General features: G+C 39.1%; 1 protein-coding gene across 4 annotated transcripts; it reads left to right on the forward strand.

Annotated features, from left to right (window-relative positions):
• Positions 1-482: 482 nt before the first annotated feature.
• Positions 483-15561, forward strand: LOC126368631 (C-type lectin domain family 4 member E-like). Of its 4 annotated transcripts, XM_050012702.1 has the most exons (7): positions 483-617; positions 996-1118; positions 2196-2324; positions 3206-3403; positions 5000-5057; positions 13701-13903; positions 14559-15561. In XM_050012702.1, the coding sequence occupies exons 1-7, from the start codon at positions 569-571 to the stop codon at positions 14765-14767; spliced, it is 969 nt and encodes a 322-aa protein (XP_049868659.1). In that variant the 5' UTR covers positions 483-568; the 3' UTR covers positions 14768-15561. The 4 variants fall into 4 exon arrangements, with proteins under 4 accessions (XP_049868659.1, XP_049868658.1, XP_049868660.1 ...); XM_050012701.1 differs by lacking the exon at positions 5000-5057 and having other exon boundaries at positions 13643-13903; XM_050012703.1 differs by lacking the exons at positions 13701-13903; positions 14559-15561 and adding an exon at positions 5949-6471 and having other exon boundaries at positions 5000-5254.
• Positions 15562-18142: the final 2581 nt, after the last annotated feature.

An 18142-nucleotide genomic window follows, 5' to 3' on the forward strand; every position in this document is an offset into this window, starting at 1 on the left:
CCCCAGATATACATTAGATTTTTTTTTGACGTGACTTATTGTAGATTTGCCGCAGATGCCATTAACTACTTGGCCGGATAAATGGGGAGCGCTGAGGGCTCTCACTCACCCAGAACAAAATTTAAGATAACAGGCCTGAAGGTGCCCAGTTAGTAGCGAACCTCGGCTCAGAGCGTCGTCTGAGAGGAAGAATATTTGAAAGAATTAATCGACCCTAGTGGGTCGATAGCGATAAGCGCTGAATGAGGGAAATATTCAACCACGTCGCCGGCGGGGTCGGTATCGGGGTCCTGAAGTGTTTGGTGCCGCGAGCTGATTGGCCGCCTCTATTGCTAGAGTAATCGGGTCGGAACTTACATTAGAAGAGATCTTTCAAATGCCCTGTTTTATTCCTTTCCAAATATGGAACCCTAATCTGGAATATATAACAAATACTATATTGGTTTCTATTATTAAAATTATAAATAAAAAAACAATAATAATCCTGTTTAACTTTCCTTAATTATTTAGTATAAAAAGATTAATTAAATAATTTTGCACCACAAATAGATTGGAAGCTGTTTTCGACATGTTTTATATATTAGTGTTGTGTGTTTTGTCCTACAATTCTGTAACAGGTCAGTATTATATATATTATTACAATCTAAAACATAAAATCCTGTCATCATCATCAGCCCATTAACGTTCCCACTGCTGGGGCACGGGCCTTCCCTATGGATGGATAGGGAGATCGGGCCTTAAACCATCACGCGGGCCCAGTGCGTATTGATGGTTATTAACGACTGCTAATGCAGCCGGGACCAACGGCTTACGTGCCTTACGAAATGAGATGAAAACTTTTTTTTGTGGTCACCCATTCGATGACCGGCCATTTCGAAAGTTGCTTAACTTCAACAATCGCAGACCGAGCGCGTTTACCGCTGCGCCACCGAGCTCCTCAGCGCCACCGAGCTCCCCATGTATTAAGTACTAATAAGCATTGTCATTTTTGTCAGAATGTATGGCCAATGGAGAGTTTCGTTCGGACTACACTTACTACAACAAAGCGGGGGGTTGGCTCAAGTTACACATGGTGCCAGCTAACTGGCACGATGCAAGACTCAGGTGCCAACTCGAAGGTAACTGTTTTTCTCCTATTTAAGTACTTATTTATAAAATACAGCCACATCATATACATTAAAACATTTTTACATTTAGAAGGTTACGGTATTGTGGCTAATATACAGGGTGGCCCAGAAGTTCACGTTCAAAATGAAAAATTAGATAGAGGGGCTTATTAGCTACAAGAAACACCCCATGTATGTTCAGCAATTATTTACGGTTTAGGAGATATGACCCATTTTGTACCTTTTTCTAGATTTTCGCTATACCTTTCTGGGGGTGTTTCTGGTGGCTAATAAAAAAAATATAATCTAGATTTTTTCTCATATATATTATAATTATATATTATTATTATTATTTATTTATTTCATATATATATATTTTTTTTTTCTTTTTCTTTTTTTTTTCTTTATATATATATATATATCAGCGGATCATGAAACACATCAAGATCTAAGATTTTGTTACAAAAAGAATTGTATTCATTAAAAGTTCTGGTTAGCGGGGCTTGAAGACCAAGATTTGTTTTACAGCGGGGTGTCTTTTTCTTCCTTTAAACATAGTGGTGAAGTGTGGGTGTGTACAGGGTGTTAGTGACATCGTAACGAATACTGAGGGGGATAATTCAGGCCATGCCAATTCCACGTGATATCAACTCAGAATCATGGTCTGAATCACCTCTCAAAGCTTTCGTTACGATGTCACTAACCCTGTTTAACATAAACCTCTGTCGGCTATGACGTATTATATTCTACTTGTATATTTGTATGTCGTTTCCATAAATCGGGATTATGGTGTCCCGGACTTTGATTTATGTTGTTTATAAAGAACGTCTAGGGCCCTGTGCCGAGGTTTTTCTTGCAGCTTCTTTTCCCCTGCTATACAGGTTGTGAGAAGCCCCGGTAGTTTTAGGCAGATGTGACGTTCCTTATGTAAAAAATGAAGATTCAAAGTATAACTATGTTATTTTATGATATTTTTGAATTTGAATTTGGAAGGCGTGTGTGAAGATAATTATTATACATTTTGTTGGTGCTGGTGATGTTTCCGTGTGGGAACTCTGCATCTTTTAATATACCACCTCTACTTCACAGGAGCTGTCCTAGCGTCGCCATTGAATCCAGAGTTAAAGTCAAGTATGATTGACATTATGGGAAAATTCGATCCCGTGTATACTGGAATTCACTCTACATTCTCCAAGGGAGATTTCTTTTCTATAGAAGGTATTGAACAAATCTTTAATAAACTCAAAACAACATTTTCAATTTGTCTGAAAATTTTAAAGCTCATGTTAACATGAGTAAGCTTAAGCTTACTTTATATAAAAAAAGATAATTATAAGATTAATGATTACCTAAATGATAAAAATGATTGGTATTAAATGTGTTCCTCTAGTAATTAAATAACTTGAAATTTTGTAATATATACCTACTTATATTGATTTAAAAGATGTGTTGCTGTAGCAGTTTCTTGTCATTTCTTCTACTCAGCCATAGCGAAATGACGTAGATTCAAAAGTGTTAAATTAACCTTCAACAAAATCTATGATAATTACGTTGAATTAATTTTTATTTGATAGAAATACTATTACATGTTAATAGAAAGTATACATAAACTGCCTATATACGTCCCACTGCTGGGCACAGGCCTCCCCTCAATCAACCGGAGGGGGTATGGAGCATACTCCACCACGCTGCTCCACTGCGGGTTGGTGGAGGTGTTTTTACGGCTAATAGCCGGGACCAACGGCTTAACGTGCCCTCCGAAGCACGGAATCATCTTACTTTTTCGGACAATCAGGTGATTCAAGCCTGAAAAGTCCTTACCAAACAAAGGACAGTCTCACAAAGTGATTTCGACAATGTCCCCATCGGGAATCGAACCCGGACCTCCAGATCGTTAGCCTAACGCTCTAACCACTAGACCACGGAGGCTGTTAATAGAAAGTATATCAAGTTTAAATTCTTTTAAATTGTAACTGTCCGTTTAGGCAACATCTAATTTCATGGCAGTACCAATAAGCAAAGTATCTTGATTTGATTTCATGATTTTGTTTTTTGGTTTTTTGATTTTCAAATGTCAAGTTAATATCATGTCTTTCAAGGTGTCCCTTTGTCTGCAATTCCTGCTGTTTGGAAACACTACTACGTAGACAGCTACGCTGATGATGAAGGCTGCATCATCATGCGTGGCAACGAACACATGGGTGACTTCAAGTGCTCCAACGTCAACTATTTCATCTGCTACAAGAGAGCTGACAACAAAACGATCACACAGAATGAGTGTGGCACTACTGACAGCGGTAAATGAAAAGATAAAAAGAATAGTTTATTATAAAAGGACGCTACACACAATAACAATACAAAAACATGCGAGTCAAAAGTCATCACTTATTACTTTGAATATTAAAATTCAAATTCAAATTTATTTATTTGCTCATAAAACATGGTATAATAAATGTTTTACAATAAATGTGAGAATCTCATGTTTTGCGGCAATTTGGCATGCAAAAATTATATATCAAGCTAACGCAAAATAATAGTCAATATTATCAAATTTAAATAGATACATTACGAGTACATTACTAATATTCAAAATATTCAATTTAGTAGGTATGTCTTACTGGCTATTATCCAAAAAAAATAGAATAAAATAGAAACCTACACAAATTGATAATTAAAATAGAAAAACAATAATGATGGTGGCAATGATCATATGGGAGTGGAGGACGTCCTCAATAAACGGACCTCACTCAGCATAAATCATATTAACATGTCCTTAACTAAACAACAACATTGCTAAGTAGTCAAACACAGCATTCTTGTTTGTAGATGTCATTTATCGTCTTCTCCATGGTTCAAATCCCGGTTCAGACTCTTTTTTTTTTTTTTTTTTTGACGTGACTTATTGTAGATTTGCCGCAGATGGCATTAACTGCTTGGCAAAAACATGTATGCAAATGGGGAGCGCTGAAGGCTCTCACCCGGTACAACGTTTAAGACAACAGGCCTGAGGGTGCCCAGTTGGGCGCGAACCTCGGCTCAGGGCGTCGTCTGGGAGGAAAAATATTTGAAAGAATTAATCGATCCTAGTGGGTCGATAGCGATAAGCGCTGAATGAGGGAAATCGTCGACCACGCCGGCGGGGTCGATATCGGGGGTTCAGACTCTAAATCTCTGAATTCGCCTTTTGATGTGTTTGAATTCATGTTTGGATCATAGATAATTGATGTCACGTGGTTTTCAGGATTTGTGCCCGGTTAATGGTAGGAAATATGATTGGCCACCTGATACGACACAATTCATTTATAACAAACATTATAGAAGGAAAAATTGAAGGGAAGAGAGGAAGGGGTAGACCTAGGAGAACATTTATGAAACAAATAAAAGAGAAGGTGCAGGTCGTGTCGTATCGGGAGGTGAAGGTTTTGGCGGGAAGGAGAGAGGAATGGCGGTTACTCCACCGACAAGAGCGCAGCTCTTAAATAGAGAGAGAGAATGGTAATGAACTGGCCCCCTATTACATGGGGCTTAAACATAGTTGGCGAGAAGTAGGTGCTATTTATACACCTCTGCCTACCCCTTCGGAGATACTGGCATGATGCTATATTATATCATCAGTCACTTTTGTCACGAATTTGTCTTGGTGGGAGCACTCGTCAATTCGCTTGGGATTTAAACACACGTAACAGGTTACAGACATAAATCTTATGAAATAATACACTTTCTATTACCTACCTTATCCCTTCCTTTTTTTCTTTTTTTTTTCTTTTTTACCTTTCTATTATTTCTTTTTTATTTTTTTGTATTTTCTCAGTTCACTAAATACTTCACTGCATTTGCAACTGTTTCTCGCATTTATGCAGATGTTAGAAAAAGACAGAGTATTTTGCTTTCAGAATACAAACTGTCAACGGTAACCGGGAGCTGCTACAAGTTCCACCGCACTCCACGGACCTGGTCACGAGCATACATGGCCTGCGCCGCGGAGGGCGGCCACCTGGCCATCATCAACAGTCAAGAAGAAGCAAATGTCCTTAGTGAAATATTCACTGCTATTCCCAAGAAAGACATTACAAAGGTCCGAGGACAAACTCTGGCGCACATTGGTTTCCATGATTGGAACGAGCATGGTAGCTGGCTGACAATTCATGGTCAGTAAATTATTTATGATTTATATATTTTTGTTGGACAGAAACGGTTACTAATGAATAAGTGCTAGTAAGAGTAAGAGAAAAGAGACAAATATTAAGAGTTACTGACGACAGAAGAGGCAAAATGATTGGACTCTTAATAAGACTCGACGAATTTATTAAAAACATCATAGAAGGGAAGCTAAAAGGAAAGAGAGGAAGGGGAAGGCCAAAGAGAGCTTACATGGAAAAAAGTAAAGAGAAGGCGAACGTCGTGTGCTATAAGGAAGTCAAAGAATTGGCCTTTGTTAGACAAGAATGGAGAATGCTATACCGACAATAGCGTGCCTCTAAAATTAATCATGTTGATGAATTAATTTATGATAATATTATTCAGTTGGGTTGTGAAGTGGATGACCAACCTCAGCAACCCTCGCATCAGGGTTATAACTGAGCCAAAGGCCCCCCTGACATGGCTCTACATCAGAAAGTAGTAACCGGGACCAACGGCTTAACGTGCCTTCTGAAAAACGGATCATCTTACTTTCGGACAATAGGGGGATTACCATGTGATGTCCTAACCAAAGAAGGGATCACAATGCCATTTTTGTGATCTGTCCCTAAAGGGAATTGAACCCAGTACTTTCAGATCGATGTAATATCTAAAGCTACAATGTATCTGCGGAACTTGTAACTTGTAATTATGTATGTCCAGGTCAAACACTGAAAGAGGCAGGGTACAACACTTGGGCTTTGCATGAACCGAACAACGTGACAGGAACACACACAGGGTGGGTTGGAGAATACTGTGGATCTATCTACACCAATGGCCAGCTGAATGACATCTGGTGCGATTACATCATCGTCTTCATTTGTGAGAAAAATCCTCTCAGCTTGGCTATGAATTGGAAACAATAAGGCAATGAATACAGACTCTAATCATCTAATGGGACATAATAGGCAAGCGGCGCGACTAACATAAATTATATTTTTTCAACAATTTATTTAAGTACTTAACTCGTTTTCAATTTTTTATTTTTTTTTTTAATAGAAAATATTATACATCTTTTTCTTTCCCTTGTGTTTATACATATTATTATTATTATCATGTCAACATAATCTGAGAAGTGAAATCCTAATATAGCCTGATACACAAACATATTCATTTTTCTAAGTTTGATCATCAGCTTCATTTGTAAAAAATGGTGCTTTTATAAAATTAAACTTTTTTAAATTTATATGCACACCTTTTTTATTTAAGAACCTATATTGCGAATAAAATTCAGCATGACTTTAACATGTTTCAGTCCTAATTCCTAATTCATTTGTTTGCAAATTAAAATGGTATAGTTTAGTTTCTCAGGAATGTTTGCACTTTATTCTTAAGCACACCATAATATGGACTTGTTGACAACATGCAGCGTCTTAATGTGAAATATCTCGACTCTGCCAAGTTATTCTATTTCACAAAATGCAAAGCAGACATTTCCATTTTACTACAATAAACGTTATCTTGTAGCTCAACGGACGGTTATTCTAAGAGTCCATCCAATTCTTGGCATACTTACCATCTAAATTCCCTTGGCTAGTACACATTGCTGAAGACTGAAGTACTTGTAAGTCTGACATAATGGATATCTCCAAGATATTTGGTCTAAGATGGTCATACATGGTTCCAACTAAAAACCATGAGCTACGAAATATAAACAATGCATATAAAACATTATTAATGAAGTGCTAGAAATAATAAAGGAAAAGAGACAAATATTTAAAGTTATCGAGGAAAAAAGTGAAACATCGAGAATCATCGGAAACATCGCGAGGAAACCCACGGAGGTGTGTGACGTAACCTGTATTAGGCTGGTTTTCCCTTCGCGGGTTGGAAAGTCAGGCAGGCAATGGCTTCTCTAAAAGAACGTCTAGGGCCTTGTACCGAGGTTTTTCTTGCAGCTTCTTTTTCCCCGGCTATACAGGTTGTGAGAAGCCGCAGTAGATTAGGCGGATGAGACGTTCGTTATGTAAAAAATGACGATTCAAAGTGTTATCTACTGAATATAGATATTTTTGAAATTGTTTGTGTTTGTTTTTTTTATATATATATATATATCTATCACTATTATTAAATATTGTAAGTACTTAAGATTAATTCTTTTTTTGATGTTCCATAAAATATTATTTGTTGATTCTGCATTGTATAGCATATCGTCGTCTTAGTGAAAAAACACGTAAGCACCTTTTAGATAAATTACATCCGGGTAATTAGATATTCTATGGCCCAAACATGAATTCAAACTCATGTTGTCAAATTCTGTTTGAGCCCGTGCAGGGATTAAGGAAACATTACCGTTGTTGTAGTCAGCTTCATTACTATCTAGTCATCATCATCATCATCAGCCCATTAACGTCCCCACTGCTGGGGCACGGGCCTTCCCTATGGATGGATAGGGAGATTATCTAGTATTAGTCTATTATTACAAATCTATTAAACACGCATAATGGGCCATCTTAGAGTCTAAATGCGGAAAACAGAGCCCACTAACATAGTCTATTATTAAACATATTTTGCTCATATAATGAAGTTTCCTTGAGTGCTTAGTAAGTATAAAAGTGTCATTGAAGTCACTATTCACCTCATACGAGGGGAGGTCAAAAAGTTCGCGGAATGGAGGGGTTGGAGGGGGTTGGTTTGCTCGTACAGGTAGCCGCTAGTTGCACACCTCATTAACAGTATATGTACCAAGTTTGAAGCAAATCGGGTCATTAACGTTTGAACTATCGACCAGCAAACAAGTGAATCGGGAAGAACTCAGCGAATATGGAGAAAATTGAACACCGCGCCGTCATTAAGTTCCTCACCAAGCAAGGAAAATCCGCTCAGACGATTTTTCAAGAGCTGTTAGCAGTTTACGCGGACTCTGCCCCTGGTAAAACCATGGTTTACAAGTGGCATAGTCTTTTCAAGCAAGGAAGAGAGTCGATTGAAGATGACCCCCGCTCCGGACGGCCCATTGAGGCCACCACACCGGAAATCATCGAAAAAGTAGAGAAACTTGTATTAGAAGATACCCGCTTGAAGAAGAAGCAGCTTGCAGCAATGGTCGGTGTATCCGAAACAAGTATTTTAAATATCCTACATCAACATCTTGGGATGACTAAGGTCAGCGCAAGATGGGTTCCAAGAATGCTCACGCCACTTCAAAAAAGCGAGCGTGTCGAGTGTTCTCGCCAGTTTTTAGAGCTCTGTGGAGAGAATAAGGAAGAAGTTATGGCCCGGATTGTTACTGGAGATGAAACCTGGGTTCACCACTATGAACCTGAGTCGAAGCAAGAGTCGATGCAGTGGCATAAAAAAGGCACACCTCCTCCAAAGAAGTTTAAGGTGTCACAATCGGCCGGAAAGATCATGGCCACTATTTTTTGGGATACAGAAGGTATTTTGCTGATTGATTATAAAGATCGTGGTGTGACTATAACGGGACATTACTACGCTTCTTTACTGGATAGATTGAAAGAGGCTATCAAGGAAAAAAGAAGAGGAAAGCTGTCAAGAGGTGTGCTCCTTTTGCACGACAACGCACCCGTCCACACGTGCCATGTTGCGACGGCTGCCATTCACCGATGCGGGTTCGAAAAATTAAACCACCCTCCTTACAGTCCAGACTTGGCCCCCAGCGATTATTATTTGTCCCCAAAAATGAAAAAGGAACTGCGTGGACGAAAATTTGGCGATGATGAAGAAGTCAAGTCTGCAATTTCGGCCTATTTTGACAGCAAAGAGAAATCTTTTTTTTATGATGGAATAAACAAATTATTTGATAGATCCGGAAAATGTGTTAAGGTTAAGGGAGAATATATTGAAAAGGAAAAATAGTTTCGTGTTTAATTTCGACCCCCTTCCCCCTCATTCCGCGAACTTTTTGACCTCCCCTCGTATAACTCGGAACTCGTTTCCAAACATCATGTTCCTTATATTTGTGTTTTATCCTACAATTCTGTAACAGGTCAGTAACAGGCTTTCCAACTAGTCAAATCAGTTACTTTTTACTAAACGTCAAAACACGAAATTGAAGGAATTTGTATGAAAAAACAATCTGTGGCGTCATAGAAAACCGAGACAAAATTTCGCACTTATTATTATATTATTCTTCATTAAAATGTATAAATAAGTTAAATAGAAAAAAGAAAATGTTTTTGTAACCTTTTGTCTTTCTTTAATAATCAGAATTTAGAATACAAAACTAAAAACAAAATTTAAATATAAACATAAATGCATGCCTAATTGTTTTTTTTTTAAGTTCTTTTGTCAAATAGTGTAAGGTACAATTACGAAAATTGTTATGGAAGAGCGGAGTCATCTAATACAAGCATATCTGTACTTAAAAGGAGGCTCCAAACCCAGTAAAAACTATGTACCAAAAGATACTGCAATAAACTTTTTATTTATTTTTTTATAATTTATCTTTGACCTAGGAAACCACCTAATTGTGCTGGTTTCTACAGGTGAAAAACAAATCAGGGGGTGTAAAAAGCAATATTGCAATTTGATGTTCTTGCAATTATAAAAAAGTCCCAAATCCCTTGGTAGTTACAGCTTCTGAACACATCCCGCTTAGGGACAGTACTGACTAGTATCGGTGCCCAAAGAACAATACTGACCCCGCCGGCGTGGTTGATGAATTCCCTCATTCAACGCTCACCGCTATCGACCCCTAAGCTCGATTAAATCTTTCAAATATAATGGTCTCAGTTGACCAAGCCAAGTCAAGTTTTCAACCCTGAGCCAAGTTTCACTCCCAACTGGGCACGTAGTCTTAAATTTTGTAGCACTCAGCGTTCCCCATTTGTCCGGTCAAATAGTTAATGCCATCAGCGGCAAATTTTCATAAGTCACGTCAAAAAACGCATATATAAAAGTAAGTATGCTATACCAACAAATGTCAAATAGCAATATTGCCGTACAGCAGTTCCAGAGATTACTTCCCACAAACAAACTGGTGACATTTTTTTCAGAATGTGTGGGCAATTAATGGAGAGTTCCGTTCGGACTACACGTACTACAAGGAGGCAGGAGGTTGGCTGAAGCTCCACATGGTGCCAGCTAACTGGCATGATGCAAGGCTCAGGTGCCAACTCGAAGGTAATACTGTTTCACCATCATCACCCGGACATCGTCCACTGCTGGACATAGGCCCCCCAAGGCTCGCCAAAATGCCCGATCCTCTGCTGCCCGCATGCAGCGTTTTCCCGCGACCTTCAGAAGGTCATCCATTCACCTTGTGGGGCGCCTACGCACGATGCGCTTTCCATGTCGATAGTTTATCATAAAATTTTGCTCCACTGAGCCGTTTCCACCATAGCTGTGCTGACCGAGGCCAGGTAAATGAAGCGATTCTATTGGTTGTTTACAAACACATCTCTGGTGGAAACGCAACCTTACGCTGGTGCCGCAGTAACCCAAGAACGCTTGACTCTAGAGTACACTTCAACTATTGGTTGGACCCTGTGATGTTATACCTCTGTACTGGATCTGATTATTATACGTCCTGGTAAGCCGCCGGTTCGGAAACCCGGTACCGGACTTGCACCAATGAGTTAATAATTTACCTTAAAGTGCAGTTTCTACTAACACAGTTGGCTCGGCCATCATAGACGGTGATATGGCTCACCACCTATCAAGTTGGTCTAACAAAAGGACGGTGAGCTATGGGTATTTAGTTCATCTTGCGACGGATGTACATATGTCTACCCCAATCGGGATATTATCGTAAACTTATATGTTTGTGTGTTTAGGTTCACCACATATCTCTCTCTCTCTCTCTCTATTTAAGAGCTGCGCTCTTGTCGGTGGAGTAACCGCCATTCCTCTCTTCTTCCCGCCAAAACTTTCACCTCCTGATACGACACGACCTGCACCTTCTCTTTTATTTGTTTCATAAATGTTATCCTAGGTCTACCCCTTCCTCTCTTCCCTTCAATTTTTACCAATAAAAATAGGTGAAACGCGGATTCGTGTTCAACTCATCATGCATTGTCTATGCCTCTGACGACCCCAATTGGGAATATAGTCGTCAGTCACAGATTTTATAAATACGCTTGTCCCGTTTTCCGGCCAAGTAGAAGTAATGCTATTTGTGGAAAATCTACAATAAGATACATCAAAAATAAAAGTTTGTCCCGTTCGTGTATTCACTGCCCGTAGGTACAACCCCGGACACTTTATACAAAACACCTCGTTTAACACAGACACTACACATTGACGTTATCATACACGCGCTTTGTGTGACGTCTGACGCCAGCGCCCGTACGATTGAAGATTGTAAAACCGAGAGGGGGTGAGGTAAATCTAGCTCAGCCGCTGGTGGGGAGCGGAGAGTTGCCGTTCTATACGTAGTGTTATTCCTTATTTTAGGAGCCGTGCTAGCGTCGCCGTTAAATCCAGGATTGAAGTCGAGTATGCAGGACATAATGTCCAGCAGAGCCAATTCCGTGTACACGGGAATCCACTCCACCTTCTCGAAGGGAGACTTCTACTCCATAGAAGGTACTGATCAACCTTAATCAAGTTCTAGACTATTCTGTAAATGTGCTTTCTTGTGCCTTGTACCAATAAAAGAAGCTTCACAATGGTGTCGATTCGGGCACCCACCAATTTAATTTTACAGGACTAAAACTACTTGCATCTCTTTCATGCACGTATTGTAAGTGAAAGACGGCACTAATTTAAAAGCTGTCAAAATTAGTTTAAGTTTGGATGAGCCTATAATTATCTTCCTTTAACCGAAGTATTTTGTTTTTATCATGAATTATTATAAAATACGCCACGCTGTACCTTGCGACTTGGTGAAGGTGTTTCTACAACTAAAGGCCAGGATCAACTGCTTTACTGCAACTGGTTATTATTGAGGCGCCAAAGGCCCCTCACAAGGCTCATGTAACAACTAACTTACATCAGTAATTATTAACCGGGACCAACTTACTTTCGGACAATCATGTGATCAGCCTGTAATGTCCTAACCAAACTAGGGATCGCAAAGTGACTTTTGTGATATGTCCTCGTTGGGATTCGAGCCCGAGACCTCTGGATCATGAGCCCAACGCTTAACCACCGGACCACGGAGGCTGTTAATACCACCAGGGGTCACGTGTAGGGCGGCGATGGTAAATCTACAGACGTAAGCGACTCCAACCTCGTCCATCCAGTTTATTTCCAAGCTCTTACCTTGCCACGTCTTTTCAGGAGTTCCTCTCTCAGCAATGCCCTTTTCTACGAAAAACTTCTTCTTGGACAGCTCTGGCGATGATGAAGGTTGCACCGTCCTGGGAAATAATGAGAACATTGGTGACGTCAAATGTAACAACGTGCACCGCTACATCTGCTACAAGAAAGATGAAGGCAAAACAACTACACAGACCCAGTGTGGCACTACCGACAGTGGTAATTATTTTAGTACTTATGTACTTTCTGTTTACTTATATAATAATAAAGATCTTTTTATTTGTTCTCCACAATGAACAGATGGGTTACATAAAATAATGTACAATTGAAGGGTATGTACGAGTGGAGACTGGCGCCCGAGATAAGCCAAAGCCTGTGTTTCGGGATCACCAGTGCTCCAGATGTACTTCCCGGATGTCTTAACATTAGTTATATGTATACATGTTTAAGTTTTAAGCTGCTATGAAATATAAATGGAAATGGAGGGTGTGTGTGTGTGTGTGTGTGTGTGTGTGTGCGTGCGTGCGTGCGTGCGTATAAATAAATAGTATATTTTTTGAATGGTATATATTGGTACTGATTACACACCATCTAAATTTATTTTAAGTCATACCTGTCATTTTCTTATCCACCGAAAAGGAAAGGGACGGGTAATCGACAGACATAAAATGCATGGCACACTCGTCAATTTTAGGCAGAAGTTTTAAAAAACCCTTTCGAAACATTTTATTGGTCAATAACCCGACAGAATTAAGTTAATAGCACACGTCTAACGGGTTGCATATAAGCGACTTGCCTATTTAATTCGCCCGGGTTATTCATTCATTTTAAAATTAGCAGTTGACAATCTTCCGTCGCTTTCCCTTTCGGCGGATAAGAAAATGACGGGTACTTATAACTTAAAATAAAATTAGGTCTGGTGTCTACAGGAATCGGGGCCATTGTAAGTATAAAACACTTAACAATAATAAGCATTTCCTGTGAAAAAAATTGACTGAGCAATTTTCTGGAGTATATTTTTCTATATTCGCAATTACTTCTAGGATTTTTTTTTAGTATTTCACATATTATTTTCATACTTAACACGGATACTCCTGGCGAAGAAAATTTTGACAGAGGATTTTTCCGAAGAAAAACTTAATATAAACGAAGAAGTTAAAGCCATAATAACTCACGTCAAAAAATGCTTTCAGAATACAACCTTTCAACGGTAACCGGGAGCTGCTACAAATTCCACCGCACTCCGCGGACCTGGTCACGAGCGTACATGGCCTGCGCCGCGGAGGGCGGCCACCTGGCCATCATCAACAGCCAGGCAGAAGCCACCGTCCTCAGTGGAATCTTCCGTTCTGTTCCCGCTAACGACCTCACCAAGATCGTCGGTGGTACAGTTACTGTGGCGCATATAGGTTTCCATGACTGGGGCGAGCACGGAGACTGGCTGACGATTCATGGTGAGACATTTATGCTAGCTTACTTACGGTTACAGTTTGGTTACTGTTTAAAAAAAAGTGACATAACAATAGGATCCGGCGCATCACTAGTTACCACTTATTTTAGAAATAATCTATTGCCGATGAATATTTTAATGTTTCCAACACGCGCTATATTACATAGTTGGCAAAGAGTGGGTACTTATACGGTGTGTAGTTTTTCGGACCCGACAAACTTTAAGGGTCGATTCTACTAGTAATTTCATCCAGAAAACACCCCCATATGTATGTGTTAGATTTTCTTTTTCTTCATAAAAAAACATATCTCGAGATTTAAAGGCTTTACAGACATGAAATAAAATGCTTTTATCTGCAAAAAGTCGTCTCTATCGAATAAAAATATCCACAACTGCTAAAAAGGTACATAAAATAGTTAAAAGCACCTTCTCATTTTTTTTGTAAAAAAAAAACAGAAAAAATCTTATTGAGATTTCACCCCACATATGGGGGTGTTTTCTCGATGAAATTACTCGTAGAAGCCACCCTTAAAGTTTTTCGGGTCCGAAAAACTACACACTGTATGTACACTTATATCCTATACGCTTCTGCCTACGATTTATGCAACTAACATATAGTTGCATAAATTCAATACTTGTACCGTGTCATTTCTTCACAGGTCAAACCCTCAAGGAAGCTGGGTACAATTCCTGGTCCCCCGGTGAACCAAACAACGTGACCACCGCCCAAACAGGGTGGGTTGGGGAATACTGTGGATCCATTTACACTAGTGGGCTGTTGAATGATATCTGGTGCGATTACGCCGTCGGATTCATCTGCGAGAAGGACCCAAGTAGCTTGGCTGTGAAATTCCAACAAGATAACTAACCCTTACTCTTAACCCTTCGAAGCCGAATGCGAAATAAATTCATCATCATCAATTTAAGAGCGACGCTCTTGTCGGTGTAGCATTCTCCATTCCAGTCTATCAAAGGCCAATTCCTTGACTTCCCTATAAGACACGACGTCAACCTTTTCTTTAATCTGTTCCACGTAAGCTCTTCTTGGTCTTCCCCTTCCTCTCTTTCCTTCTAGCTTTCCTTCTATGATGTTTTTAATAAATACGAAATAAATTAGGGCGAAGTATTCCACCAAGGCCGCGCTCTTGTATTTAAAACTATTCGTATATCATACATATAATATAATGAATCAATCAATCAATCTTATTCTGTGGTGTGGGTTGTGAGGTAGATTACCAACCTCATCAACCCTGGTGTCAGGGTTACTATTGAGCCGACAAAGGCCCCTGACATGACTCATGTATCGACTACGTACATACATCAGTAAAAAGTAACCGGGACCAACGGCTTAACGTGTCTTCCGAAGCACGGATCGTCTTACTTTCGGACAGTCAGGTGATGAGCCTATAATGTCCTAATCAAACTAGGGATCACGAAATGATTCAATCAATCAATCAATAACTCTTTATTGCACAAAAACATAAACTGAGGACATGTACAGACGAACAAATGTATAATTACAATGCATAATAATAAAGTTTTAGATTCTGAAAAAAAAATAGTTAAGGATCTCCGCTAGTCAAAATCGCATTCAGACGATATCATGAGTTTCACTCGATAAAAAACCAGTCACTTTTTAAATAAATACCTACCTGAGGTAAAGCATGTTTCACTGAGACGTATAATAATAATAATTATTTTGTTATCCCTCCCATCGTAACGAATACTGAGGGGGATGATTCAACTCATAATTCTGAGTTAATATCAAGTGAGGCAAACATGTGAGGCGTGGGTGCTTAGTCCATCATAGGATGAAGCTAGGATGAAGGTACTGACTATCCCAATAGGCTACTTGACAACGCAGTCAAATGAGATACTTCTTACCAAACGTCAAAACGAAAGTTTTCTTTTGAGTTTGTATGGAAATACTGTCCTGTGACGTCATCAATAAAACCTGTCAAACGTCGTACTCATTGTTGTTTAATTCTAAAAGAAAAATCCAAGATAAGTATAAAATGAGATATAAAAAAATATAAATAAAAATAAAATGAGATTGAGTTGTGATCATCTTAGACTGGCTTCTATTTTTAGATTAGCATTTTATAATTTATTTTTGACCCAGTCAAATACCAAATTGGGAACACAGACGTGTTATGTTATTTTTATTTTATTTTATTTTATTTGGATAATCAACAGCGTTACAATAAATGCATGTGTGATGTAGAACATTAATTAAACGTAAGGCCAATAACAGATTACCCCGGATTATTATGAAGTACTTAATAATATTAATCTAAACTAATTACAATATTATGCTATTTTACTATATCATTATATAAATAATATTTTGTAGACAGGAGAAACTAAATGGGATACCGTAAGCTTGTTCTTAACAAAAAAAAAACTATATTGTAACCATAAGTTGCATTAAAATAAAAAACACTATTAAAACTGTACTTTTATGCGTATCAATATTAGAAAGAAAAAAAAAGAAAATTAATTGTGTAACATTACATATCTATATTTATGTTGTAGTTGTGTAGGGGGGGAAGTCGCAGGGAGGGAGCATTATAACGGAAACATACTTTACTTTAGGTACATGATCACACCTATTTATTTCGATTATGAAAAAATCCCTCCGGACTCGTGGTCACACCAGGTTGTCACACCAGTATGACAAACAGGATTTTTTTTCTTGTTTGTCACACCGCTAACAATACAACACCTTTTATCCTGACTTGTCATTATAAGTAGTGCTGTGTTTATCGGCGAATAAATTAAAATTGATTTTATTTACGAAATTATACTTTATTTAACAGAAACTTATCGCTATCGACCCACTAGTGTCGATTAATTCTTTCAAACATTTTTCCTCTCTGACGACGCCTTGAGCAGAGGTTCGCGCCCAATTGGGCACCCTCAGGCCTGTTGTCTTAAATGTTGTACCGGGTTAGAGCCTTCAGCGCTCCCCATTTGTCCGGCCAAGTAGTTAATGCGATAATATGACTTATTATCAAATAAAAAAAAACTGGTAATTATGGAAAAATCCATTAGGTCGCCAGTGATAGAAGATAGGAATGCGCTATTAAATAAATAATCTCTTTGCACAAATATAATGCCTTATGGCAAATATCGATATATTTTTTATCATAGGGATATTCTCCGCACTAACAATGGTGTGATAAAATTCCTGTTTGTCATACTGGTGTGACAACCTGGTGTGACCACGAGTCCGGAGGGGAAAAAAATAATACAATGTACCTACCAGTCACTTGACATTGTTTTTTTTTTATAAAGTATTTGGCCTGGAATCATGTCATTTGGGCCTAGTCTTCGTTTTATGTACTTGACATTGACATTATCTATCAGTGTTGCCATGACGTAAAATATGACAATTTGTCTAAATATTTCGTAGCTCTAAATACGAGATCATGTTCCCTGAAAGACACACGGCGGGACATAGCCCGCTATCCCCGGACTGCAGAACACATACCGGGACGCAGACGAATTACGGAATACGCCCAATTTTCGGCTGCTGAATTGCATTTCGAAGAATTCACGTCTTCAGCTATTTCTTTTCCCGGACACGTTGCAAATTCAAGACCCGTGGTAGCCCAGTAGGAAGAACGCTTGATTCTCACTGTGAGGTCGCCGGTTCGAATCCCGACACGGGCCTAAACCAATGATTTTCGAATTCATGTTTGGATCTAGAATGTGCGGAGTGACGATGCTCGACAAAATCCGTAACGAATACGTGCGCGGCAGACTCGGCGTACGCGACATCTCCGAAAAGCTACAAGAGAGCAGGCTCCGTTGGTTTGGGCACGTAAAAAGAAGACCTCCAGATTATGTGGGTAACGTTACAGCCAATCTAAACATACCAGGGCTTAGACCAAGAGGACGACCAAAAACAAGATGGGCGGATGTGGTCAAAAAGGACCTGTGTATGTGCAATGTCTCCGAGAACGACACGTCCGATAGAGCGAAGTGGAAGAGAAGTACGAAGAAGGCAGACCCCACCATCAGATGGGAATAATAAATGCCAAGGAGAGAGATGTTTGGATCTAGAATATTTATCACGTGCTCAGTGGTGAAGGAGGACATCGTGGATTCACAGACATCGTTGCTTCTGTAAAAACTGGACCTGTCACATTTTCGCGTTAGGTTAGGGGATCCTGTGAAAAACCATAATCGTAAGTATGCTAATAAAATAAAATTCCCTATTTCTCAATATGCCTGCAAC

This window comes from Pectinophora gossypiella, chromosome 8 (genome assembly GCF_024362695.1).
Source record: "Pectinophora gossypiella chromosome 8, ilPecGoss1.1, whole genome shotgun sequence".
NCBI classification, from domain to species: domain Eukaryota; kingdom Metazoa; phylum Arthropoda; class Insecta; order Lepidoptera; family Gelechiidae; genus Pectinophora; species Pectinophora gossypiella.